Source organism: Brienomyrus brachyistius, chromosome 15, assembly GCF_023856365.1.
Source record: "Brienomyrus brachyistius isolate T26 chromosome 15, BBRACH_0.4, whole genome shotgun sequence".
NCBI classification, from domain to species: Eukaryota; Metazoa; Chordata; class Actinopteri; order Osteoglossiformes; family Mormyridae; genus Brienomyrus; species Brienomyrus brachyistius.
Window position 1 is genome coordinate 23,764,726 of NC_064547.1, and position 27,444 is coordinate 23,792,169.

The 27,444-nt window shown below is 38.1% G+C and overlaps 1 protein-coding gene across 4 annotated transcripts in view; it reads right to left on the bottom strand.

Annotated features, from left to right (window-relative positions):
• The window catches only part of negr1 (neuronal growth regulator 1), a 163,127-nt gene that overhangs the window by 53,374 nt on the left and 82,309 nt on the right, over nt 1-27,444 (bottom strand). For all 4 annotated transcript variants that reach the window (XM_048977210.1, XM_048977212.1, XM_048977213.1 and 1 more), the window contains exon 4: nt 19,434-19,565. In XM_048977210.1, the coding sequence (XP_048833167.1) occupies nt 19,434-19,565 (132 nt within the window). The remainder of the gene's footprint in view (nt 1-19,433; nt 19,566-27,444) is intronic.

The window sequence follows — 27,444 nt, forward strand, 5'->3', positions numbered from 1 at the left end:
ATTCGTTTTAGACATTAATTTAAACAGATATTATATTTGATAACAATAATTCATAAATATGTCAAAACACACATATACATGATACTTAAACATTGATACTGTTAGAATCAAGAGCTTTATTCAATCACTATGAAATTATGCATAGAAATAGTGCAAACCAGCTGTTACGCTATAATCATCCTATGTTCATCATCAATTACAGCTGGGAAATACAGTAATATTAATTTCACAATTCTTCAAAAGATAAAGAACAGCATAATTATATAAGGGTTCTTATTAATGTATACTAAAGCTGTTAAGGTATGTTAGCATGTTAAAGTGTACTTACATGTTGTTTATGAATGTTCTATGAATGCGTTATAAGGAGGTTTTGTACTGCCTTATGAAGGGATCTATAATACAGTATAGATGACAGCTTTCATACTGCATTCATAAAGCATACTAAATATGGCTATAATGTATTATGCCTGTTGATATTTATTACCATGTTTATAATGCTTTATGAAGGCATTATAATGTGTTAGAAAAGTGTTCATAGATTCTGAAAGACATGGCATTCATAGAAAGTGTTACCAAAAACACTTATTCAGAAAATTAGAATTATTAGGTCTATACTGTTTTTGAATCTGTATGACCTATTTTATTTTTTATTAATTTGCATCAAATGTGTTGCATAAAACCAGGCTTTTTGAACAAGGGACCAGGAAAGTAGGCCAGATCCAGGGGACACCCTACCACAAATGTATAATCTCATAAATGCCTGAGAATAAAGACTGAATGGTGGCTTTAATGCCTCATTTTCCAGTTGGGGGGTGGGGGTGTGTCCCTTGAATACCCCGGGCTCCAACTGGGCCGGGAGTCACCCCTTAGTCATTTTGGCTCTATCCAAATAGGGGTTCACCTTGAATAATTTTCCGGTTGCATGAATAGGATGATGATGCCAGCATTTTGTCAATTTATGACACGTCTCTGTGGTGTCCCCTGTGACTACAGACCCCGCGGGGGGGGGGGGCGCGGACCCCAGGCTGAAAGCCCCTCATCTAAAACACTGCTCTTGGTCTTGTTTCGCATGCAGTTGTACCAGCAGCATAAAAACACTACACACAGATCAATGTTTTAAAATTCTGTTCAGCACAAGCTAACACAGCAACCTATTTCTAAATTTCTTCTATTTTCATGTGCTTAAGGAAAGAAAAGTGTTTCCCCCAGAGCTCGCAGGAACAGGACTGGCATACACAGCACTGACCTCTGACTGAACCTTGATGTGCAGATTCCATGTTTATGGACCTTCCAAAGCCACTAGATAGATTAGACTTTCAGCAATGCTAATTACGCCTGCAAGTATGATATTTTTGTACCCAAGTAAATATGCCTGAAAAATCTGTTTGTATTCCTGTAGCACTGCACATATGCTCCTCGGTGAAGCTTCTCGTCCTGAAAATGTGCCAAAAGCCTCTGATTAGTGGAAAATGAAACCAAATGTTTATTTAATGTTTCCAAAATATGTCCCAAGTATATTTTTGTGATCATTTTGGATTTTTACGTAGTTCTTGGTTCCAGAAATGATCTTGCTATTCACTCAGTTTTATTCCGCAAAAAAAAAAAAAGTTTTTTACAGAGAGATGGAGCTCTTTATTGTCTTTTATCACATCATATTAGGTAAAATTTTACATAATTAACTGTTTTCCATTCACACCTTTAGATAGGGGGATTACAGCTATCTATTATTAATGCCATGTTTTGACCAGACATTCTGCATATACAATGACATTTAATGAGTTTTTCTTAATGACGTATAAATCCAGCAAAAGTAGTTTTGTCTTATCAAAATCCTTAAAGTTCCCTTTCCATGAACTCAATTTAAACTGGAAAGTCAGAGTGACAATAGAAATAAATTAAATCTTTAAAAAAGATATTTAGGTGCCTATAAAAGCTATTTACTTAACATCTTTCTACAGCAAACCAGTATGAAAATACACAAAATATAAAAGTGAGAATGCTATTGATAAATATTTCATATTTTTTTACTGTTACATGCTTTTTAAAGGACTAAAGAAGGAAGATTTACATTCAAGGTTGTGGTAGGAAACAGTCCTGTATGAAGTTGTTAGTTACACTCATTGCCATCATTACCAGCGGTTTCTGAAGAATGAATCAACCTTTAATGACTTCTTAGTGACTACCGTAAAGCATGTGATAGACAGTTAATAGAAAAAAAACACATTTTCATTCTTCAGGGTTTGTTTCAGCATCAAAATAAATGACAAAAGATAATTTACACATCAAAAAAGAATAGTTGTAATCAAAATTTGCTTCTATCAATAATTCTGGCCTATCATATCACATATTACATTGATTTCACATCCAAAGTCAAAAAAATCCTGAAGGAGTTTTATGTGACATTAAAAACAGTTTCGGTTTGTCTTGTAATCTTGACAACTCCCCCCAGCTCTCAAATGTTAACCCTCGGCGGGGTAGTGCCCCACGCCCCATCAAATGGAGCTGCTTGTCAGTGACATTTTCAGCGATGGCTAATGCCCTCTTCCTCTACTCTGTAAAAATATCCCCTGCCGGCAGCTGAGCAGCTGCTGTCAGAGTAAAGTTGAAGGAAGGGCTGTCATTTTCCATGTTGAAAAACCACAGGCTGTTCTGCATGTGATTCTTTTGTATAAACAGTCACACCAAAAGAAGAGACTGCAACAAACTCTAAAATCACCCATGCATGCCATGCCTTTCCCTTTTGTTTCAATTTGGATCCTAATTAAATTATTTCTTTTGCTTGATGTTTAATTCCAACTATTTCATCAATCAGTCCATTGATGAAGTGAAATATTAGCAAAGCATTAGCTACCCTTTCATTTCAGTTAAGTCAGATGCACACAGGTGGTATTTTAATTCAGAACAAATTTAAAAGTCTAGTTTAAAAAGAAATTGGCGGTGGAACCGTTTTACTGGGAAATAAGAAATGTTACGCGTCCCTGAAGAACGAGTGACAGGCCTTAACCCACTAGCTCAATCTGAATTTGAGTGAGATTTTATTTATGTTCCAGGCTAGCAAGTCTTTGTAATTCAGCTGCCAGTCACTGCGAGTCTGTGTTCAGGAAAGTTCTGGCAGGAAGCCCCGAGGCCTTCATTTCGAGTGCTATCTGTGAAGTGCCCCACTACGACCTCCAGCATAATGGTGAATGTTTGTAGCTGCTCGTCTTCTCACCAGGGTGATGTCTTGCATGCCACTCAAAATTGAAAATGAATAAGTACACCAGAAATCTTTTTTCTGATCTGACGTTTTTTGTTTTTTTTTTCCAATTTTCCCACCTTTTACTTATATTTAAAAAAAAACATCTCTAATGACATGGTGTAAAATGATACATACATGCATTGGTATAGTGACAGGTAGCCTAGTCTTAGCAATATGCTTTAAGAACTTAGTGTTTCCCAAAAGAGAAATGAGTCAAAGCGGTAAATTATACAGAGGAGCCACCTATTATATAGAGTTTATTAAGAAAATCGTATGTATTGTCTCACTGAAGCATCATTTTATTTATCAATTTAAGCTGAACTCAACTTTCTTTAAACTGGGAAAGAATAATGACCATCCAGGTCTGAATCTTGAAAATATTTTTTTATGTTTACTTTACACCACAGATACTTTGTCCAAAGTGAAGTACCGGTGACTTAGATAACGCATCCTCTTTTTTTTCCAAGTTTACTCAATTTATAATACTTCAATAGAACTTTGGGTTTGCATTCGTTGCTCAAAATCTCGGAGGGTAGAATTACTTTATGTGGATATAATCGTGCAAAGATTAATTTGAGTAACTGGCGTTACTGGTGGCCGCAGTGCTCCTGCAAAGTGCCTGGTGTTTGTGCGTGAGCAGCAGCCTAACCCACCCGTTTCAGTACACGCCGCTTGTGACTGTGCTGCTGTGCAGTAAAAGCCGCACCAAGCGGCCCTGCACATGGGTGGCAGTGACTCTGCTGCTCATTCATCATTTGGATGTGAGCTGCACTGCAGCACTGGCAGCTCTAGGCCGGCTGGCCAGCTGCCAGTGCAGTCAATGAGCCCGATGGCCTTCTAAAGTCACAATGCAGTCAATACATATGCATGCTTTGCTTTAATTACTGTGCTCTGACAATGAGGGCTATACATTAATATACAGAATGCAGTTAGAAAGTTCTGTTCTAGTTCCAGTCTTCCAATTTCAGTGACTTTCTCCTTATGCTGAAACCTGGGTGTTATGAGTGACTGACAAACTCAGTCTTAAGCCTAGAATGTCTTTCTTCCATCTTGGAATACTGCCAGTCAGACATGACGTTTCTGTATGTTGAAAACAAAACCACTACATGTATGTGGACCTCTAAATTAAATTATTCTAATGCTGTGATCTGTGATCCAGCTGTTGACGTGCTTCTTTGTTGTCTATTATGCTGGTATATTAGGGGGTGAGGAGAAATCGATTCAATTGCGATCCACTGCGGCAGTGATTTTTATTTTCCTACAGGAGTTAAGAATCATTTTCAAACTATCAGTTTAAATATAGGTCACTGTAACTATGTTGGTGACATTTGATACTGTTGCCCGATTTTGGCCCGGTCTGGCACAGCGCTATCATGAATGAGCAAGTGTGCGCAGATACTGTTTCAATTTACTTCTATAGTTTGGGCAAAACTTGGATTTTATAAAGTAAAGGGACACCTGGACATGCGAACGGTAATCTGCAACATTTTCAGCAATTAAATGCTGTGGTAATATCACTAACACTTCAAGTTGTACAACCGCAAACCCGCAGCTATGTGTACAAGACAGGAACAATTGACAGAACTTCAAACCACAGCTCAACAAAGGCTCATTAACGCAAGAAGGTACAGACTTTAATAGAAGTGTGCTCATGAGCACAGTGAAAATAAATATACAAAATAAATTGAATTTTTTTTTTTTACCCTGGCCTGAATTTCCTGGCAAAAGAACATTAATTGCCACAGAGAGACTATCTTGCATAGACTGTTTCTGCCTTGCTCTGGTCGTACACGCACTGGTGTCGCCTCAAACGAGTTAGCATGTTGGATGTGTTTCCAGCAACAAATCCGAGTTTGGAGTTACACAGCCAACAGACAATGTCAGTCTTATAAACTACTTATCTCCAGTGTTGTTTTAATTTATTGGGAAACCAAACTGTTCCCAAACGGCCGATTTGAGTGACATGGGAGGGTGTTTCAGGTCTCTCAGCTTGCCATAACCAACACACGGCCAGTTAGCATAATGTTTTCCATGTTGAACATTTATTATTTTGCCTTGTTAAGAATTTCTTTAAATTTGCTGCATTCGAAACACACCTGAAAATTATTTAGCTGAAAAGCACACGTTAAATCCATGTCTAAGACGGCCTGATATTGGAAAAATTTCAAATATGCTATGTGTATTTGTTGTTAAAAATATTGTTGGGTTAATACAGCCAAAATGAGTTGTAAATTTACCCAAAATAAACTACAGCTAAATAGAACTTGCTATTATCAACTAATTCTGTCAAATAAGTTGGTGGCATTGCCATGAGTTGTGCCAACACAAAGTAGCACCAAAAATCACTTGCTTTTATCATCGCTATGGAATCCAAAATGTTTCCATAGAGTGGACGGCGAGTGCTGTTTGGTCACATATTCTTGTTTGTTTATCTCCTTCACACTCATTTTGTTAGTTTTCTCACAAACATGCCACACTGTCCATGAGTGAGTCCAGCAGCAAGAACTAAAATTATTTTGATTGGCTTGGACTGTGGATGCAGAGCTCATGCAAATTAAGTGTTGGTAAACTTTGTACTGTTTTAAACAAATACTAGGAAAACTTGAAGAGGGGCAATCATTAAAGTGCAAAGCTTGCCAAGCATTGTTTCTTATCACTGAATAAAAATGATTTAGTGACTATTTTAGCTCCTTTGTGATCTCAGTGAGGCTTCAACAGTATTACAAAATATCACGGTATTCATTTTTTTTGGAGGGAGTCATTACAGATGAGAGGGAGGCATTACAGATGAGAGCTTCATAAAACATTCATACTGCCATAATACACATGGCTATAACGTGTTATGCCTTTTGATAAATATTTATAGCCATGTTCATAATGGTTTATGAATGCATGTTTTTGTTAAAATATATATATATTTATATGTTTATATATTACTATATATTACTAAAAACATTACCTTACGTAGCGTCACCAAATGTTCAGCAAAACTATTAAACATACACATATTAACAATACAGACGCTCCTCTACTTACGAATGAGAAACGTTCCAAACGGCCGTTCGTAATTTGAAATGTCCGTAAGTCATTTTAAGGGTATGCGCAAGTACAAAGAACTAGGGTGTTGGAAGTATGCACTGTATGCTGCTGTGGAATTGGCGTGCAAAATAAAAAATAAAAAATTATGTTGCGGACAGGAAACGGGAGCCCAATGAACACAATTTGGACTTACTGTCCTTTTCGTTCATATGTCTGAAAGTTCGTAAGTTGAAAGTTCGTAAGTAGAGGAGCGCCTGTACTGCTATGTAATCTCTAGATGGTATGACAGTATGAAAAACTAGATACCGCCCTAATGTAATTTGTGCCACAATTGGCTTCAGGTAGGAGAAAATGTAAGACAAATATTTAAATAAATTTTGCATTTGACGTGAAAGAGGAGCATCTGCATATTGCTATTTTGACGGTATTTTCAAAACCAATTGATAATATTCATAGAGCTGGGAGGGGACCCCCACCAACCCTAGCACAGACATAATGGTACAAGACTTGGTACATACAGACTGTAGAGAAAGAATTGCATTTTTAATGCGCTTAAAGCTGGTTAGATAAACATTATTCTGCCATGCACAACCTCAATTAACACTAACTAAAGATACATACGTCTCTTCCTGACAATTTCATCTCATTTTTATTCCTTAATCAAAATGTCAGTACATTTTGTCATAGTTGTTTGCATCACAAATTAATTTTTTTTATTACCGTTTTTGTCAATGAAAACAACACTGATCAGGAGGTCCTTGCCAATTCCCACCTCTAGTACATTATGATGCTCCTAGTATTTATTTTTCATTCCACCTAATATTTATAAACATGTTACTCTTTTACTTGGTTCACTATTTCGGCTTCTTGTCAATTTTTGTCTTCTCACCTTCACAGCCTTAAGAGGACACACCGTCACATGCCCTAGTCATCTTTTTCTCCTCGATTTACTATCTTCACAAGACGCTGGCTCTATCTAGTCTCTCCTGCTACTACAGGTGCTGAGGTGAGGATTAGACCTCAGTACAAAGCTGTTTTTGAGCCGAGCAGTCAGTGCTATCACCCTAACATTGTATGTGATCACCCCTATTAGTCGTGCTATGCAATGATTCAGTGTTGGCTGTCTCAGGTGTCCCTTGTGAGTACATATATTGTCTTCCTTTCCTCTTTATTATGCTGACACAGATTACCCCACTGGGGTTATTCCATATTGAGTTCAGCTGCCCTACTACTCACTACTGCTGTACTACTAATGTATAGTTGAATTATTATTTGACAAAAGATTTAACCATTCACTCTTCCCAGTATACCCTTCAGGGAAAGAGCACTGGCACTGAGCTTGAAAGACTGCCTGGAAAAAGGATCTATGTTTTGGCGTGAATCATTATACCGACATGGTCAACATCATTGGCCATCCATCAATGCTTTGAAACAGAAGCCAGGTTATGTGATCACCTGACCACGTTTTAGCTGCAACACAGTTCATGTAGCCATAATTCAGCAGGAAGTCTTTCTTTTCTCTCAATACTTGCATTTTTGATTTGAAAAATAGTAGATAGTACTTTCCAAACGTATCATGTGATTACATTGTTTTAGGGAGTCAGAGAATAATTTTCCATATATTATCTAATGAGATTTTTCTATAATCCCTTTCAGTGGGATTCCTACTGGAATGTTTGTGACATTTTCCTTGTAAAAATGCACTAGATGAAATATATTGCTTATTTTGATTGATATTGTAATTTCTAAGGTTATAGAACAGAATATGTAGGGGAAGTCAGAACTGAAACTTGTATTGTAACTTGGATTGTGATTTATTGCAAGTGGTGGATTTGGCATGTTCTTTCATGCCCCTATTCTCTGATAGACCAGTTAAACATCTATCACTTAAGTAATATACAGATGCTCCTCTACTTGCGAACGAGATACGTTTAAAACGGCTGTCCGTAACTTGAAATGTTCGTAAGTCGTTATTCAACATTATTTTAAGGGTATACGCAAGTACAAAGAACTAGGATGCTGGCAGTACGCTACGCTACGCTACACTGCAGCGCGCCGGGAGTGGCGGCGGGAGAAAACAAAACTTGATGTTGCGGACAGGAAACAGGAGCCTAAGGAACACAATTTGGACTTGCAGTTCTCTTCGTATTTCTAAAAGTTCGTAAGTTGAAAGTTTTTAAGTAGAGGAGCATCTGTACATATCATTGGCAAAAACGGGGATGTTAGATGGGCTGCAAAAAATATCACATGTATCAGTTTTTTCCTTGTCGGAAACTGCGTGTTGCTGCTGTGTGAGTGTCCCCGGGGAGCATCAGGGTAAATGGTGCTTCCTCTAGAAACAGTCAAACACTGTGAATAACTGCCCCCAAACATTGTATTTGGGTATAAACATAGAGAGTGGTTAGGGTTAGGGTTATGGAAAAAGGCAGATTCTTTCTGAACACAGTAATCATTACACAAGTAACAGACAGCCTGTGATTTGACGTTTCCTGTGTTCATTTAAAACATATGTGCAAGTTTCAAAGTCATCGTGGGCTAACAATAACATTCTGTTGTATATAGTAGTCCAGAGAAAATCAAAGAAAAAAAAATACAAACACACAGACTCACACAGACACATAATTGTAATTATATCTTTGTGGGGACTCTCCATTCATTTCTATGGGTAAAACTCTAATCACAACATAACCCTACCGCTAACCCTACCCGGCCCTAACCTTAAGTAACCATAAGTAAAATACTGTAGCAAAATACAAAATAGACTGTAGGCAGCTTTACTTTTTTTCATTGCATTCTCAGACCTTTGTGGGGACCCAAATAATGGGCCCCACAACATCTAAAGAATCAGGTTTTTATTACATTGTGGTGGACATTTGGTTTCTACAATGCAATATAAACCTAATCCACACACACACACATGCATACGTATTTAAAATCTTTAATTTAAGTAAAAACACTCAGTCTTAGACTCTACAAACACCGTAGCCATGGGTAAGAAATACTGAAGCACAATTATCCCAAATGTCATAGGTTGATCCTGTCTTGAGCCACTAAAATTGTTGCTATACTGCAATGCAATAAAGTGCACTAATCCGTGCCACTTACCTCAAAACCTTCATTGAAATTTGCAAAAATTATCTGTCATATATTTACCCGAAGCAGAATGAATATATCAAGGCACTTTGCCTGAAGGTTGATTGAAGGAAAAATCAAAACAGCCTAGAGAATTCTTGCTCAGTAATGGTTCCTTTACGCTGCACACAGGATGATTTCAAGATGTTACAAGATGTGTGAGAGAATTTCGAGATCCTGCAGTCTCAGGACTGGGTGGATCCATTCTGGCACTGCACAAGAGTACACAACCCTCAGAAAGATATGTCACCTTCATAACACATTCTGGATGCATATGCTGTAACCAAAAGGTGGCAGTAAATCTCAATACCCCAACAGCATGCCAACAGGACCTTGGTGCACCTGTGAGATTTGCACCCTGATGCTGACTTGTAGAATGCCGATAGTTAAGACAATACACAGTTAAGCCTTTTCAGAAGTCACATTACAAACGTCAAAAATTGAGCACTTTATATTTGCTGAAAACAAATATTACTATTAGTACAAACTGACAAACATGTCATTTGTAAATGCCAGTATTCTAATTATTCCAATAAAATGGTACATTGTAGAGTACCACGATGACGAGATATTACTGACATAATGTCATGCTAATCATCTTATTGCATGTATTTATCGACACTGAAACATCTATACATAATCAGAACATGTTTATAAGCTGATAAGTTGCTGCTTTGTTTTATAACCATGTACTGTACTGTGCAATGTCTGGTCAGTGTGTAACACAGCACGTACTAGAAATCATTAGAAACTCAATAATCTTAGTAATTTCCGGGAATCACGAGCACAGAGCAGCACTGTAAATCACCCCTATATTCTAATGGCATTAGCAGATGGTGGGCTCCGGAAATAGCCATATATGTACAGAAATTACCAAGTGAAAGAAGGTGCCATTTTATAGAGATTATTACAGGTTGATTGAAGGACAAAGAACCTTTGCACACAACCAAAGAGGTAATTTATGAAACAAAGAAACGCTATTTTGCAGACGATAATATTAAAGATTATGAAAGTGTATTTTTCTGGTTAAATTCCTAAATGACTCACTTTTACCTTATAATATTTGCCTTGTTTTTCCTTTGGAAAGTGGGAGTTTTTTTTTTTTTTTTTAAATAAAAGATCTATTAATAATCTTTGAAAAATTTGTGCTTTCTGTACAATTAAGAAATGGACTCATCAGTCTGTGACTTATCAGCTTATAAACAGGGAGGCCGTTCAGTAATGCTCTCAGTGTGTCATTGTTCTTTTTTGTCATCCAGCAGCAGGTTTCCAGCCAAGATTTATTAATTCATTAAGTTTCCTATTTAAATTTTCAGGCATAACACCATGTTCTTTCTCTCTTGCACACAGCCCTTAATAACAGTCGCTGTACCCAGGAAATAGAGATTGTCAGCTCTATGGATAACATAGTATTTTTAAAGGAACCTAATCACTGAGTTATTAACCGCAGAAATCTGTTCCTCACAAAAAAGATGGATAGGCTGCTGAGTGTTTTTCTGTACATTATATTTTAACTCATGAGCTGCTTCTTTCATCTTGAATCTGGATGTTGAGTATAATCACTGGTCTTATTCAGTCTGAAGGCCTCCTATCTGTTCCTGCATTTATGCAGATTGCCTGAAAAAAGCTCTCTGAATATATTACAATAGCACACACACTATCTTCATTTGGCAACAATAACACACACTCAGTAGTGCTTGCCGAATCTCTTTAAAAGTGAACAGTTTATTTCTACTTCTTAATTTTGCAGCAAATTCGGTTTAATTGATGCAAGGGATTGTAAATGAATGGGAGAGGTGCTCAATTAGCAGTGTGATCTTTTGTTTACTGTAGATTTTACAATTAATTCCAGAAAGAGGATTTTTATTACTAACATGAATGCCTGTTAATTGCAATTAATTTCAGAAAGAGGATTTTTATTACTAACATGAATGGCTGACAGAGGAGTATATCTTGCATATTTTCAAGCACAATGGCAGTGTGCACTGAAAAATTTCAAAATTATGCTATACCTCTAAAGCTATTACAAAAATACAACAAACAAACAAATAAATAAATTCCACAACAATACACAGAAAGTAGAGTAGCACATTCTATGAATGTCATGTTTACTCTGTGTGCACAATTGCTAGGCAAGTGACTATTCTGACCTTTTTATTTCTGTTCACATTTTCCAAAGAAAATCCATGTACACCTGAATACATGTACTGAATCATAGTCAGGTGATATACATTTGTGTAATAAGGGAGGGCGGGACCCTAAGCGATTAACACCTGATATATGGTGCACATAATAATTAAGCATCTTCATTACCTCAGGTGAAATGGGTCACATAAGATGGAGAAAATGAAAATGAAGAGATTCAACTGACGTTGAAAAATCTGAAATTGTACAATTCCTTTCAGATGGGTGCAGTAGTCTTGAAACAGCTAAATTACTGAGGTGTGACCACCAGACAATCAACCATTCTGTTGGGAATGGTCAACAGGCTTGCAAAAAAACGTACAGAGAAGATGAGTCGCAAATTAACTGCACAAGCCTTAAGAAGGATTAGATGTGAAATTACCAGAAACCCATTAGCTTCCAGTGCAACCATGTTCCAGAACTGCAACCTACCTGGAGGGCCAAGAAGTACAAGGTGTAACGTGCTAAGAGACGTGGCTGTGGTAAGGAGGCTGGAATACAGCCACCACTGAATAAGATTCACAGATTGAAGTACCTAGCTTGGGCCAAGGAATACTTAAAGACAGATTCTTCAAAGGTGTTATGGACAGATGAAATGAGGGTGGACCAGATAGATGGGCCTGAGGCTGGATCACTAATGGATACGGCACCACTACGAGTCAGGCGCCAACAAGGTGGAGGAGGGATACTTCTATGGGCCGCTATCATTAAGGATGAGCTATTTGGACCTTTTCAAGTTGGACTAAAATCAACTCCCAAACCTACTGCCAGTTTCTGGAAGATGCTTTCAACAATCAGTGGTACAGGAAGAAGTCTGTAGTATTCAAGAAGGCCATGAGCTTCCATATCATACATTCAAGTACTTTACTGCTTGGCCTGCCTTCTTCACCTGACTTAGACCCCATTGAGAACTTGTGGGCCTTTCTCAAATGTGAGATTTACTGTGGGGGGGAAATAAACTTCTTTGAACAGCACCTGGGAGGCTGGAAGATCAAGAAACTGACGGACTCCATGGATGGTTGGCTTATGGTAGTTACTGAAAATCGGCTGCAACGGCCCTCTGCTATAGCCTTTACATTCTGGCACCTTTTGAGTTACAAATTAATTACGACTTTTGACTGTCAATGGAAGACACTGTAATATTTTAATTCATATAACAAACAATGTAATGCATTATAAATGTGTCTATAGAGAATTACAGATTACAGCTTTAAGTAAAGTGTTACCGAAAGTAGCTTTAGACAAGAATTAATTCTGTGTACTTATTTCCAAGTCAAAATGTCTATTTTATTCATGGATTTACGCTCGCAAATTACTCTAAAAAAGTAACCTAAAAAAAGAGTAAAGTGCAAAAATGCAACAATTAAGACGAAATGAGAGATGAAAACAAACAACAAGAGTGAAAACAAAATCCACTTTAACAGAGGTAGCTTACCTCTACCTACGTTGCTGGACCACTTCTTAAATTCCAACGTTACTATGCACATTGTGTATTTAGTTATTATACAGAATTTCTAGTTATTTATAAAGTGCATAAAATCATGTTTGCTTTGTTCAACTTTTAGAGAGCAGAATTTTGGCTTCCATTGATTAATCGAGCTGGCATTAGATAAGGTGCATTTTGGGTGAAGATATATAAGAATAATGTGATAGAATAATGTAATGTGATCTACATTGACTAGGTCCAGCTATACTTTTGTCTTGCCATTCATTGGACCACATATTCCCATTAGTTTCAAATAAACATCATCATGGCTGAAAGCAGGATAGCTCTATAGAACCAGTTAATTCAGTGTATCTTAGAGTGGGGCCTGGCCAATTCGTCCCAGAATGTGAACACATACGTAAAACAGCCCTATGCATGATACGTGGCCTTCCAGGGGTTTATTACGATCACTTATTTATTTCTTTGTTTGTTTGGCTGAGACTTTTATCCATGACAACCTAAGAGATCTAGGCTGCACCAAATGGAATCGATGGCCATTGTACAATATGGTGCAAACACAACCATTGGACTATATAAATAGGAGGAATTATGCCTGTACACTATGGCCTTTATGTAATCCTTCACATAAATCTGTTAAATAATTACTATAGTACCTCATATTTATCAATTCTGATTATCTATGGAAAAAAGATGCAGCCCTCAAAGAAAAATTACCGTAGCATATAACATGTAAAATGTTTACATGAGAGAAACAATGACACCGGTAACTGCACATAAAAGAAATAACTTATGCTCCCTAATAAGAGCATGCAGTTTGTTTCAGTTTATTGGTTAAATAAGACATTGAATATTACTTTATCAAATTGTCTAGGCGTACAAACTATATCCCCTCATTCATGCCAGCCATACATAAATACTTCAGTAAATAAAACACTACTACAACAAGACAGATATTGGTTAATAAACTAACCTTAATCAGTTCACATTGATCACTTGCCAATACAAAAATAATGATATATTCCCAAAGAACCTTGCTTCAGGCTAACAGACATTTGTGAAACACATCATAATAAAATGGGACTGAGAGTGTTGAAAACAGCACTACAATATCTATAATGATTTTTCCTGTCAGATAAGATGCATATGTAAGTAGATTGGATTTTTTTTTTCCTATAGCTGCTGAGTCCTTAACCTTTAAAACGCAGAAGATAACAAGCAAATGTAAATTATTCTAATACAGGAAAATGCCTTTTAGATCAAAGAACAGGTAGCTCACTCTAACACCAAACAATTTTTTTAGTTGCCAAGCATTATTCTAACACTAAAGCAGAGCAGTCCTTTGGCTGGGATAAATGGCTGTACGTCTAAAGATGCTAAATGCAAGTGCATGCTGGGAGTTATAGGCTAGGCCCTGTCTGGACTATACGTGTTGTCATTAGTTAACTGTGTCTAATTCTGCATTCCATTTCCGAGTACTTCTGAGGTCGGAAGAAGGTGTTGTGAATTACATCACACTCGAGTTAACTGCGTTCCATAACAGCAAGTCAGAAAGCCATTCAGCAATACCAGCGAAGTGTTTCAAAAAGCAAGATTTCTTGCTTAGCTGGATAATTTGTCAGATTTAATTTACCCTAGTTTAAATAGCCTTTATCTTTGTTCACTTATATTTAGCCCAAACTAACTTAAATCAGGCAAGCTGTCCACTTAAGCAAGAAACTCTGCTTTCTGCAACGGGCCCCCTCTAGTCCGGTTAGCCATTGTTAGCAATACCAGTTGATAACAACACATTATGCAGTATTTTCCACATAAAAACACCATAGCAACAACTCCACATATAGCAGTTGGACAGTACTGTGTGTTCACCCAATTTAAGGAGCCACAAGTAAGATGTAAGTGCCAAGAAACAGTATAAAACTACAGCTTTAACTAATGTTGATAAAGGGCGCAGCCATCTTGCATTCTGAGGTGGATTCCTCCGAGTTCACGAGTCGGAATTCCGACTTCAGGAGGCGTTCCAGTTGAAGTTTCTGACTAGGAACTCGGGATTTCCGAGGTACAAGTTCAAATGGAACGCAGCATAAGTATTGGAACATAATTGGCATTCTCCTGTTGGGCTTTATGTGGGAAATTCCTGGCAGGCTTTCTCAGGTAGCCGCCACATCACAGCCTTCTAGGAACCTGTCAGGGGTCTGCAGGTTACCCGTCACCCACAGTTACAAATGCAGCACTGCAAATGTTCTCCTGACACCCCCCGCTGACTCCTCTGTGACCCATGCTGCGTAGGATGACCACTGGCTAGCTAGGAAAGCAAGGGATAGTTCTTTCCAGGTTGAGAAGGGAGAGTGTATGTAGACTGCAATGTATTAAATAAAATCCAGAATTATCTAAAACAGTAAGCAATTTAAGGTGGAATGCAATTATTTCTTTTTAAGGATACGTGTAATTCCAGCATTAGCTATATCTGGCAAGGTCCAAGCAACAAGGGAAAAAACAAATTGCAAATTCGGCTACGTTGTATAACAAACAAAACACAGTGCTGTATATACAAATATAAGAGCTGTAGTTGTGTAACAAATCAGGCAAGTGACACCAAACTGATAACTGCAGACAAAACCTGCTGTGGCTAAGAGCAGCACACATAAAATAAACTGTCTTCATATTAGAAGGAGTACGACTCTGGTTCCTCAGATTCACAAACCGCTGCTCTCTCCTAGCCTACAAAGCACACCTTCTGGTAGATACCTCAAAATGAACTTTAAAATGAAATCACATGCACTACAATACATTTGTGAGTATTTAATGGTTTATAGACCTTGACTAGTGACAACAAGGCGTGGCTGATAGGAGAGAAATTCAACAAAAATAGCTTATCAGTCAAAGACATTCATTTCAATACTGGTGTTTTTTTAAGGCTACTAACAAGTTATTTGATTGCATCAAATCAAATTTTCTTTCTGTAACCCAATTATGTGTGGTGATATTCTTTAATAGCTTTAGCATTATGAAAAAAAAAGTTAAATTAGTGGAAGTACAAACCATAAATAGGTAAGATATACAGCCGCAAAAAAAATGAAGAGACCACAGCACAAATTTTTGTTTCACTCATTTCTAAAATTTATGGCTGCGCGTCTGTGAACAATATATATATTTCTGCAAACTGCAGTCTGGTTCCCCCGTTTCTCATTAATGAAGGGCTTCTTCCTTGCTTTATGGAACCTCAGTCCTGCTTCTAGGAGCCTGATACAAACTCTCCTAGCAGTGCACCTCAGACCTGCACTTACAGTAATGTTGCAATGTTCCCATTCCTTTTGAAGGTCACTTGATGTCATCCTTTGAGTCATGAGAAACTGTCAGATAAGTTCACGGTCATCTCTGGCATTAGAGAGTCGCTTCCACCTTTTACCTGGCTGGTTTCTGGTCGTTCCCAGTGTCTCCTGCTTCACCTTATTCTTGTATACTGCTGTCTTAGAAATTTAGAAATTTGTTTACAAATATAGAGTGGTCTCTTAATTTTGTTTTTGGTGTCTGCCAGGTCAGACTGATTGTTGTGCTAAAAACCATTGTTGAACACATTGTGCTGAAAACTTTCCAATGTCGGAATGTTACTCAGTGGCTTTAAAACACTGTGAAATCCTCTGTGGTAGTTCTAGGGTATGTGTTGCATAAATTGCATTGTAAATAACATGGCACGGATGAAAATGTCAGAGTAAGATGAAAAACTGATTTTTCTAGTTAAAATATTGTTTCTGCAAATGTCAAAATGCTTTGTACAGTAAAGGGGCCACATCTCATGAGTGGGAGAGTGTATAACAAAGGCCAAAAGTAACTGTGAAATCACATGCAGCTGATGACTTTGATACCACATTTTTTAACAGTAGAAAAGTATAAACAGTAAATATACATTTAAGCCTTTAAAAATTAGAATGGTAAAGAAATGTAAATCGTATTTTGCATGATTGAAAATCTAAACCTGCATAAGCTCAATTTTGTTTTCATTACTTTCCATTGATTATTTTTAATTAGCATTCCTAATGTCCAATTAGCCTGGAGGTCAACTTTGTACTTACCTAAAAGCAGTAATTATATTTAAAGGGGAAAGTGATTATTTTGGATTCATTTCAATTATGCTGTTTATCCTTGAAATTCCAGTGTTACTTATTTCATCAGGGACATTAGTGGATGTCAATTAATGGATGTCAATTGTCTAACCCAACAGTCATTCTTCATCAGAGCTATGCTCAATTCACAATGAAGTTGACATGTTCATGCAGTTGGTGTAGGAACTTAATTTGGAATCAGAGAAAAATCCTGTGTTGACATAAGACATTCTAAAAGATTTTGTGCAAAGTGTAAACATAGTTTGTTGCCTTTCAGGCTGGGTCTGCTATAACTAAAATGTTAATCAACTTATGTATATTTCCTGCATATACTTATAGTCGTAATAATATTTTAACTAGTGTTTGCTTCATGTTAATGGCTTCTGGAAGACATGATATCTAAATGAAGCACTTAATTAAATAGGAAGAATCTTCCATATGATTAATTTTTATATTTCTGCAACCATACCAGTATTAAGCACTAAGAAGCCATGTTTGGTGCAGTGTTTAAGATAATCAGAGACCATAGAAATAACATTATACAAAATGAAGATGTTCATCGAACAATTTTCGCAGTAATTACAGCTGATTAAACACGACAGACATATCAGTGTGGAATATATATTATACACACAAACACACACACACACACACATTTATTTATTGTTGTTGTTCTTGCAAACTAAATAATTTATATACTCATTTAATAAATGAGCATGTGTTGATGTCGGCTGTGCCCAGAGTCATAAGCAACCTGTTTCTCCTAATTTGTTCACAGCATGCTTGGGATTGTGGAAGGTGGCTGTAACTGTCGGCCTGGGGGGCCAAAGGGGGCAACACTAAATGTCCCTCTGACGTTTTTGCTCCAAGCAGCTGAAGTTCAATTTAAAATTGATTCAACTGAATTAAATCGACCAGACATGCAGTCTGTGAGCCGGGAGGTTCAATGACTGAAGGCAATAGATGAGAAATGGTTCACATAATATAATACTTGTAATTCAGAGGAACACTTTGTGGGATAAAGATTTTATCGTATTCGATATAAGTAAGGTATCAGTCAAAATAATCAATTTGCAAGCTCTTCAAATATAAACATGCATTTTGATTCACAAATATACTGATTCCCTTGTCTAGTCAACTCCACGATACTTATCACATGCTGTTGATATTAAGCTAAAGTCAAAGAATTGGTCACAGAATCATACTGCATGCCTTGTGTCACTGATGAATATATGGATATACCTCGGTCCATGTTTAGTTAGAGATGCTCTGAATGGTGGCTACAGTATATACTATGTGCTGTAATGGTGATTCATGATGTCTGTGTGCATTTTAAATGGTTTAAGGTGGTCCACTCCTTCTGAGATGCTACAATTGTCCCTCCCTAAATCCACTTCCGTAATACTGTAATTACCTTTGATACTGATTTACCGTCTGCATATACTAATACTCTGGAATATAGCCCTGTGAATGATTGTGATATTTTACTGTCTTCTGATTAATTATTCCCTATAATTACAAGCATTGGCAAGCTACATGTACAACAAGACTATATGTGCAACAGAAAGCGTGAAGACGTAAAAACATAACGGGAGCATCTTTTCGGAAGTTTTGATTGCATTTTTAATTGAACTAGGGAACGAATGGGCAAATCTAGGATGCACTAAAATATCCTGGAGGCTGTGATTTTATGAGTTTATTGTGAGTTTAGCTGCTTCCGTTGTAAATTCTTACTCATTGTTCTTCAGCAGGCTTGTATATATTACGACACAAAGCATTCATTGCAACTGAAGAGCTAAAAACAAAGACAACACACAAAAAATCTTCACCCCCTACCTACCCAAAAGGATTAATGTTACCCATTACAATATATGACATTAATGTTACAGAATGAGAAGAGGCACAGAAAAAAATGTTTTTAAAATCTTTCCCCTTAGCTTCATTTAACCATGATGAGCAAAGCCACTATAATTCATTATTGCGGGGAATACTCATTACTGTCTTTTCACACTTTTGAAAGAGTCATTACCTGCATAATGGAAGAGTCCTTATAACATTGAAATCTTTCCTTACAGAGAATTAATCATCTCTGCCTAGACAAAAGGGGAATTCTCCTGTAAAATATTCAGAAACTTCCATCAAGGAGATATTTAAAAACTTGCTTTCTTGTGGTAGAGGTGCTCGTGGAATTAGGCAACTAATGAGATGGAAGTGAAAATGGTGATAAAATAGCAGAGAGATGGCATAGTGTACTCCTCTACAACGCATAATGGAAAGGGGGTGGTACTGTACTCACAGTTAACTATGATTTTGACGGTCTTCATGTCAGGGAAGGAGATGTCGTTTTGAGCACTGCATTCATAGTCTCCAGCCTGATCCCTGGTGATACCGTTGATAATCAAATACTCTCCACTTTCATACTTCTTGGCTGCAAGAGAAAAAAAAACATGCACATGTGTAAATAGTAAAACATTTTTAATTAGCTGAGTTCAGGACAGCTTTTTTATATAGTCATATTACCTCCCATAATACTACCAATAAAGGAATATTACCAAAGTCATTTGATGATAAACTGTGTTTAATATGCTCACAGTTCAGTCATCAACATTAAATTAGTACATAGAAGCAATAAGAACAATAGATGTGATAATGGAGCGATTTACGGGAGCGGCCTTGTTTTAGAGACTAAAACCCTAAAAAAAAATAAATCCTAGAAAGTATGACTGGAGCAGCATTAAACAAAGCTTAGCAGAAATTTCCCACTTTAAATTTCCTTGCAAGAACTTCTCTCTTACATATTAATGCGCACCGGGTCAAACATTATATAATGTTCTGCAGTGGAAATCTCCTCAAGGCAAAATGTGGCAAGTTCTCTTCAGGAATCCTGATAAGAAGGCAGATCAAGATTTCTGACGTAGCTGGAAGAGCTAAAACAAGAGCAGAACACTGCACAGAGATGATAATGAGACCCGAAGTGCAGCTCCAGTCAGGGACCAAAGCAACACTGGAAGGGCACACAACTGAAATTTTGACTTCCCCTGCACCTCGCCACTGCGAAACCACCACATTCCCACATGTCGCACTGCACATGCTTTCTCTCTGCATTAACGACACTCGAGTTAACCTCGCAGGCATGGAATGGTCTATGGTTAATGCCAATAAACAAATAAAATATGAGCTTTGCTGTATGAACTGCAAACTATTATTTTATACCAGTCCTATTTTATGTCCAGGTTGACTCTTTTGGATTTTTTTAGCATCTCATTAAGTTCAACAGATAAATATTAGTACATAACTAATAAGAAATATATATGCGTAAAAGTGAACTAGTGAATGGGCTCAGTGTTGTGGAAGGATCCATGTTGTCGCTATCTAACTAAACGTTTTGTTAATTTATCAGACTCATTTACTGATGTTATATGACCTACACGAGCCAATTTCCAAATCAACGTAAGATGACAACCATGGTAGTACTTTCTTCAGCCTTTGGTGTGACCACACATGTCATTTTAAATGTACTTTTCATCTTTAAAAGCTGTATGTGGGTGTATGAGTGGGCGGTGCTCCAACCGCGTTACATCACCTGATGAGGCTGGTGGTGGGTGTGCAGACGACATCATACGCATCAGAGCTGTGAGGGACTCGCCACCCTTCCTGAGGTGAAGCGAACATCATGCACTGAGAGGAAGGACTGCACTGCTGATTTAATTGACCAGTGCGGGTAAGATGAAAGCACGGATTTCACTGGAGAATGTAGTAAGGTAAAAAAATAATCCGATAACAGGATTTTCATTTTTCTTGATGTTGAGATGTCAGTTACGCTTAGCAATAAAAATAAACTCCATTGCAGTGGTTTAATAAATAGTTTAACAGAAAGACATAACTGATATGTCCTACGGGATTCAGCTGCGCGAGGAAACCTGGCTACTTTAAAATCGATCCAAAAGTGCATCCTCTTACAGTGCGTGGCACCCCAGTGTTTATGACCTTTGCTGAAAAGTCCACATTTAGTTCTGGGTCATGATTTCTTTCCAGGAACTGCATTTGATTTGTAGCGCAAAGTAAAGAAGCAAGCAGAAATATGCCACAGGAGAGCGGAGCCTAAAACTCTGCTTCTCACCCATCTGAGCTGAGCCTCTACCCTGTAACGTAATAATCCAGGACCACATAAGAGCTGCAGTTTAGAAACAATGCGTAATTAATTTCAAATACTCAAACAGGCTCCCAAGTGGCTCAGTCATAGATTGCATCCTAGAGACTAGTTACCAATTAGAGGCCGGATAATGTCATTAGCTTCCTGTGTCCAGAATTCAGCACTGCATGGAACATAATGCAGTTTCCTCAGGGTCCCTCGTCTGGCTGGTCTATACAATATCTGTGATGAATATTACCGTGTAAAATACTCATAAATGGCAAAATTAACAGGAGTAACGGAGACAAACACAAACCCCTCTCACAGAAAGGATATTAATTCTTAATAGTAGTTTTGAAAGAACTCATTTAGAAACAACAATGTTCATGAACACAAATGCACATGTACACAAGTATGTAATTTATATGCATATTTAATAAATACATTATCACTGAATCTTTGTGGCATGCACACCATGTAAAACATTATTAAAATAAAACATTAAAGCCAGAATCGATGAAGGCTAGAAGGAAAGACAGGCTTCTTTATTCTAGCTGGTCGATAAAGTATGTTGGTACACAGAGTATTGCTGGCGATGCAGCAGTACCAGATGTTACGTCTTTTGTTGTATTTTTGCTGTTCCAATATGTTATATATGTGGCCTGCTACTTCCAAATGCTAAAAAAATAGCTCTGAAAGACTCGAGGCACGTAGGAGGGCTGGAGCAGAACTCAGCACTGTTACATTACCTACTTCCAGTCCACCACTTGGAAACATGTAATGACAGTCAACTAAGCTACATAAATGGAACCTTTTTTCCATTCTTGTGTCAAAAAGCATCTAAATATACCAACTCGGTTTTCATATTCAATTCCATTCAATAAAAATTATACATACAATAGATTTCTTTTGTCTATCCCTTTCCCTAAAATGATAATAAAAACATCAACTGAAATATCGCTCTTATCCAGTCATCCAGCTCTGTACAAACACATACAGTAGATACCTTCCGCAAGCAATAGCCTTCATTCCAATAAAAACACTGGAACCTGCAATTAATGACATTTCCCCCCTGTTAACTATTTACTGCCACTAATGCATGTGAAGTTTTCCTGCTTGAAAAAGACCAAAAAAAAAAACTTGAAGATGCCAACCTCCATTAAAGAATTTCTGTTATGCTTATTTTTAAAATTGGAAAACTTTCAGTCTTGAGGTAAGATTAAAAATGTGTAACCTATAATTTATCTTTGTGTTAAGCTGGTCCTGTTTGGGACTGAGACAAATGTCGGCTTGTGGTTATCTAGGATTCCAGAGGATGTGCTCCTGCTGCCACTCGGTTATCAGTAGTATCTGTTTTGGTCTGGTTCTGCTCTGGTTAATGGGATTGGGCACCATGGGATAAGCATCATTACTCCTCATTAATGTTGCACTTCACTTTCTATGTGCTGATTGGCTGATTTGCTCCCTTTCACCAAGAAAGGGGATGTGGCCACTTCCAATCCCAAGGCAGAGGCAGTCAGGTCAAAATCCTATAGATTTATCTCATCAATAATATATCTCTCAGTTACCAAGGTTGCTGTAATACATGCATGTGTCTCTGTGTGTATCTGTGTGTGCATGTGTTTTTGTAAATATTACACTGTGGGGACCAGGTTTCCCTACAGTGTGATAAAAACCTGCAGATTTTGGCCTTGTAGAGACATTTTCTCAGTCCCCACAAAGATAACCTAAATTTTATAAAACATCTGTGACTGCAATAAAAAGCTAAAAATGAAATATAAAATTTTTAATATTTGTTTATTATTATTTTATTTTAGTTACTTATGTTATAGATGGGATTAGGGTTATGCCTATAAAAATAAATTGAGAATTCCCACAAAGATGTATGTGTGTGTGTGTGTGTGTGTGTGTGTGTGTGTGTGTGTCCAGGTATACAGTACCTTACATTGTGGGGACCAAATGTCCTCACAGCGTGATGAATATCCATTTTTTTTCTACCTTATGGGAAAACTCTATTTTTAAAAAATCAGTGACTGCAATGAAGAAAATAAAAATTCAAACACTTTTGTATTTTGTTTGGTTACTTATGGTTACGGTTAGGGCTGGGTAGGTTAAGGTTGTCATAATTAGCGTTAGCATTTTTCCCATAGAAATGAATGAGTGGTCCCCAAAAAGATATGATTGCACGACTGTGTGTGTGTGTGTGTGTGTATTTAATTCTCTGTGGCCAAAGTTCATTGCATTTCTGTTCATAAAACCAAATAAAATAAAACAATCTGAAACACATTTTGAATTTTTCAACTCGATTAGCTATTCTTCCCAATTGTTTGTCCTCTCCCTTGCTTGGCCCACCTTTCCCGCCTCCCGCACCCTGAAATGGATTGACTTAATTACAAAGCCCCTCCTCACCTGTCAGCACTGCTTTCACGTGTCTCCCCACACGCTGATCTTTTCACCTGTCATTTGAATGAGGCCTACAGCTGGCTGCTGCAGTGACAATGAGGTTCTCGTAAAAAGACACCTCGAATCATGCATATCCACGTTAAAAATACTCTGAATCAGGAGTCCTCACTACGGGCTGCAGCAGTCTGCCCATGACTGTCAGGCTAACAGCAAAGCCTGAAAACCACGAAGCAGATTACTGCTCAGTGGATAATTATCTTCTCCCCACTCTTCATTTTCTCTTCCATTATTGTCTTCATCCTGCTGCATTTTTATGCAGTCAGAGAATTTTCTGTTTCCCCCAAAATGAGTTACGGTTTCTTTCTTTTTTGTATCTTCAATACCATTTTGGACAAAAACCACATTAAAATAATAAAAAAGACATTGATTTAGCAGGAATGCAAATTATTCTCTGGTCTTTACAAAAGAATTTCATATTCCTTTTACGGTTCTTTCAGTCTCTGTCAGGGGCTGCATCTAATTAAATGCAACCAGTAAGTGGAAGCACACAGAAAGCAGATAATTCTTAACAGGCTATATTCATATATCATTGCATGTTTAATAAGGAAAGTATTTAAGCTGCATATTGTGGCAAACATTTGCATTTATCTAAGGATGCTCTTGTTGAAGGTGACTTATAGATAACATAGTAAGCGCATCAAAAAAATAAAAAAAATTACAAAAAAGGTCAAAAGCACTAAGGGTTCCTGTAAATGCAACTGCAACTAAGCATCTCAGAGTGCACCGATGTACAAGAAAAATAGCAATAGAGTAAATATCCTACATCACATACTGACATCGTAACAAAGAACTAGAAGGGAGGCAGTCAGAACGACAGCATTGCATTCCCCGGACAGATCAGTCACCTGCTCCACCCATCTAATCTGTACTCTTCCCACTCTAACCAACCTGTACAATTTCTAGAAGTACTGAATGGATCAACTTTAAATGTGAAAGCCAGTAAATGTGCTTTTAACTGAATGCTGTGTCCTAGTTGTGACATGTAACACTGAGATTACACCTATTGATTTATTGATATGGGGTGAATGGAGTGAAATGTTCGGTGGTACCTGTCTGATGAACCTTAAACTGACGTATGGGCACCGGAGGAGGTGCGACAGGCAGAACTGCCAAAGCAGGTCAACATCCATCCATCCATCCGTTTTCCAAACCGCTTATCCTACTGGGTCGCTTGGGGTCCGGAGCCTATCCCGGAAGCAATGGGCACGAGGCAGGGAACATCCCAGGATGGGCGGCCAGTCCATCGCAGAGCACACTCACACACCATTCACTCACACATGCACACCTACGGGCAATTTAGCAACTCCAATTAGCCTCAGCATGTTTTTGGACTGTGGGGGGGAAACCGGAGTACCCGGAGGAAACCCCACGACAAACATGCAAACTCCACACACATGTGACCCAGGCGGAGACTCGAACCCGGGACCCAGAGGCGTGAGGCAACAGTGCTAACCACTGCACCACCATGCCGCCCCATACAGTGCTAACCACTGCACCACCATGCCGCCCCATACAGTGCTAACCACCACACCGCCATGCCACCCCCCAGGTCAACATCTACCTGGATAATCAATGCACATTCCACTTAAATGTCAATTTGCACAGTATTTCTCCAACAATTAGGTGGTTACCTGTATTTCTGGGATTATGTCTTAATGTCCATGTCTTAAAATGTCATTTACACTGTTCGGTGACTTGCACAGACTTTTTGAGGGGCAGGTACTCAGACAGGGAGGTGGCTGGCCTGGGGGGCCATTCAGTATATTTTCCAGATCCGGGTTGGTGGCACAGGAAAAGCAGGCACTTTGATGTTATTCATATTTTTAAGTCTAAATATATACTTTTTTTGCTTATTTCTCATTTTGCCTATGACCAACATTTTCCATGACATAACAGTAAGGACAGTAACAGATACACTAATGACATATGAGGAACCCAGCAATATAAGGAGCACAGCAGTGGCCATCACAAGTTTTTTTTTGTGAACAGTAACTGCGATGTTCCTATGAACTCAAATTGAATGGTCCGAGTGCTATTTATCTGGTACCCAGGCAGAATTTTTTTGTGACTTGTCCTAATGCAATTTGTTATGGATGGGTATGATGAACGATTCTCGATCCATGCTGTGGCTCACAAAAAACTGAGCTTTATTGAGCTCAAAGAAAACCAAAATCCATGATTAAAAGGGGTAAAATAGGGTAAACAAAAAAAAAAACAAAGCAGGTAAATGAACACAGGGCAACATCAGTCACAAACACACAATGACCAGTTATGGAAAAGAATGAGGGCAGGCATGTAATACACAGATAAGAAGGACTACATGACTGCATGGGAGCAGAAGCCGACCACGACAATTAACCAAACACTACAGCTGGGAACAAGACAAAGGTGAGGGTTATAAACAAATAAATAAGGGTTTAAACACTAGGAGAAACTAGGATAACAGGACTTTCAAAACTGGGGCGCAAGCAGGAATAATCTAAATAAAGACCAGGTACTTTTCGTCCAAATATAAGCTACTGGGAAGGGGCTTACAGCGATAGCTTGCTGATTGGTTGGGGCAAACATGGAACCAATGGGGCAAACATGGAAATTACATGAAAATTCAGAAAAAGAAATGTAGTGGAGCAAAACTTGAGCATATGTAATAATTTTAGTACCCTAATTACATATAATGCGTCAATTAATATATGTTTTGCTTGCGCCTCTATATTCACGCATCGGAATATGTAATCGCTAACCCATATACTTTTGTCTAATATCGCCGGTACTGGCAGTGAAACTTGCCGGTGCTTATTAGCGGGATAACGTTACATGATTTTTTTATTCTGTAAAAAACGAAAAATCCATCTGCTGGTCAGATCTAATAAGAATCATAAACATGTCGCAGGTCATATAAGTAAAATATAAATAAAAGGCTGGGTCCCATTTTGATCGTGATCCAATCCTCTCAATAACTGACAAAATGCGAACAAAAAGACGCATTTCTCCTCCGTGGTTTTGGTGTGATGATGTAGTTTCTGTGTGAAGTTTCATTTACAAACGTTTTTGCATCTCCCATGCTTATGTAGCATAAAGGTCCCAGTTCCTGTTGTGTGGTGTGAAAGTAGCTAGGAGCTGCAAACGTTCCGGGGTGAGACAACCCAGAAGAACCAGATTCCAAAGTACCTAAACATGTGCAACCAGCCTCAATCCCAGTACAAGAGGGGAGTCTAGATGATAACCAGCTTAGCCCATTAAGCCACGCAGCAGCCAGGTGATGGGGAAACACTAGAAGTTAAGGACAGAGGATGGCCAGACACCTGCTGGCCAAACAGGCAGCAGATATACCGGAGAGGCAGAACGGGGACCAATCCTGACACCAGTTAGCTTTCATTTACCACCACTGACTTCGCTAAACAAGGGGGGGGGTCCTGAGATGGTAAAGGTCCTTCAAAGATCAAACATTACCCTGTCCACAAGGTTAAACTTCTTATCAACTTAACCTCCAGTTTGCTGTCACTACACACTTTTGCTTAAATTTTGGTGCAATTTTTCTGAAAATTTGAACAGGTCCAGGTCTTCAACCTTATACCATGTCTGCAAAGGTTGAAAAAGATCTTTAAAATACTTTTTGAGTTAACATACTAATCCGGCATTACTGGCCTGCAGAGGCCTCAGAACTGGGAAAAAACAAGTCCGTGAATGACACTGAAGGCAGGACAGGACTGGT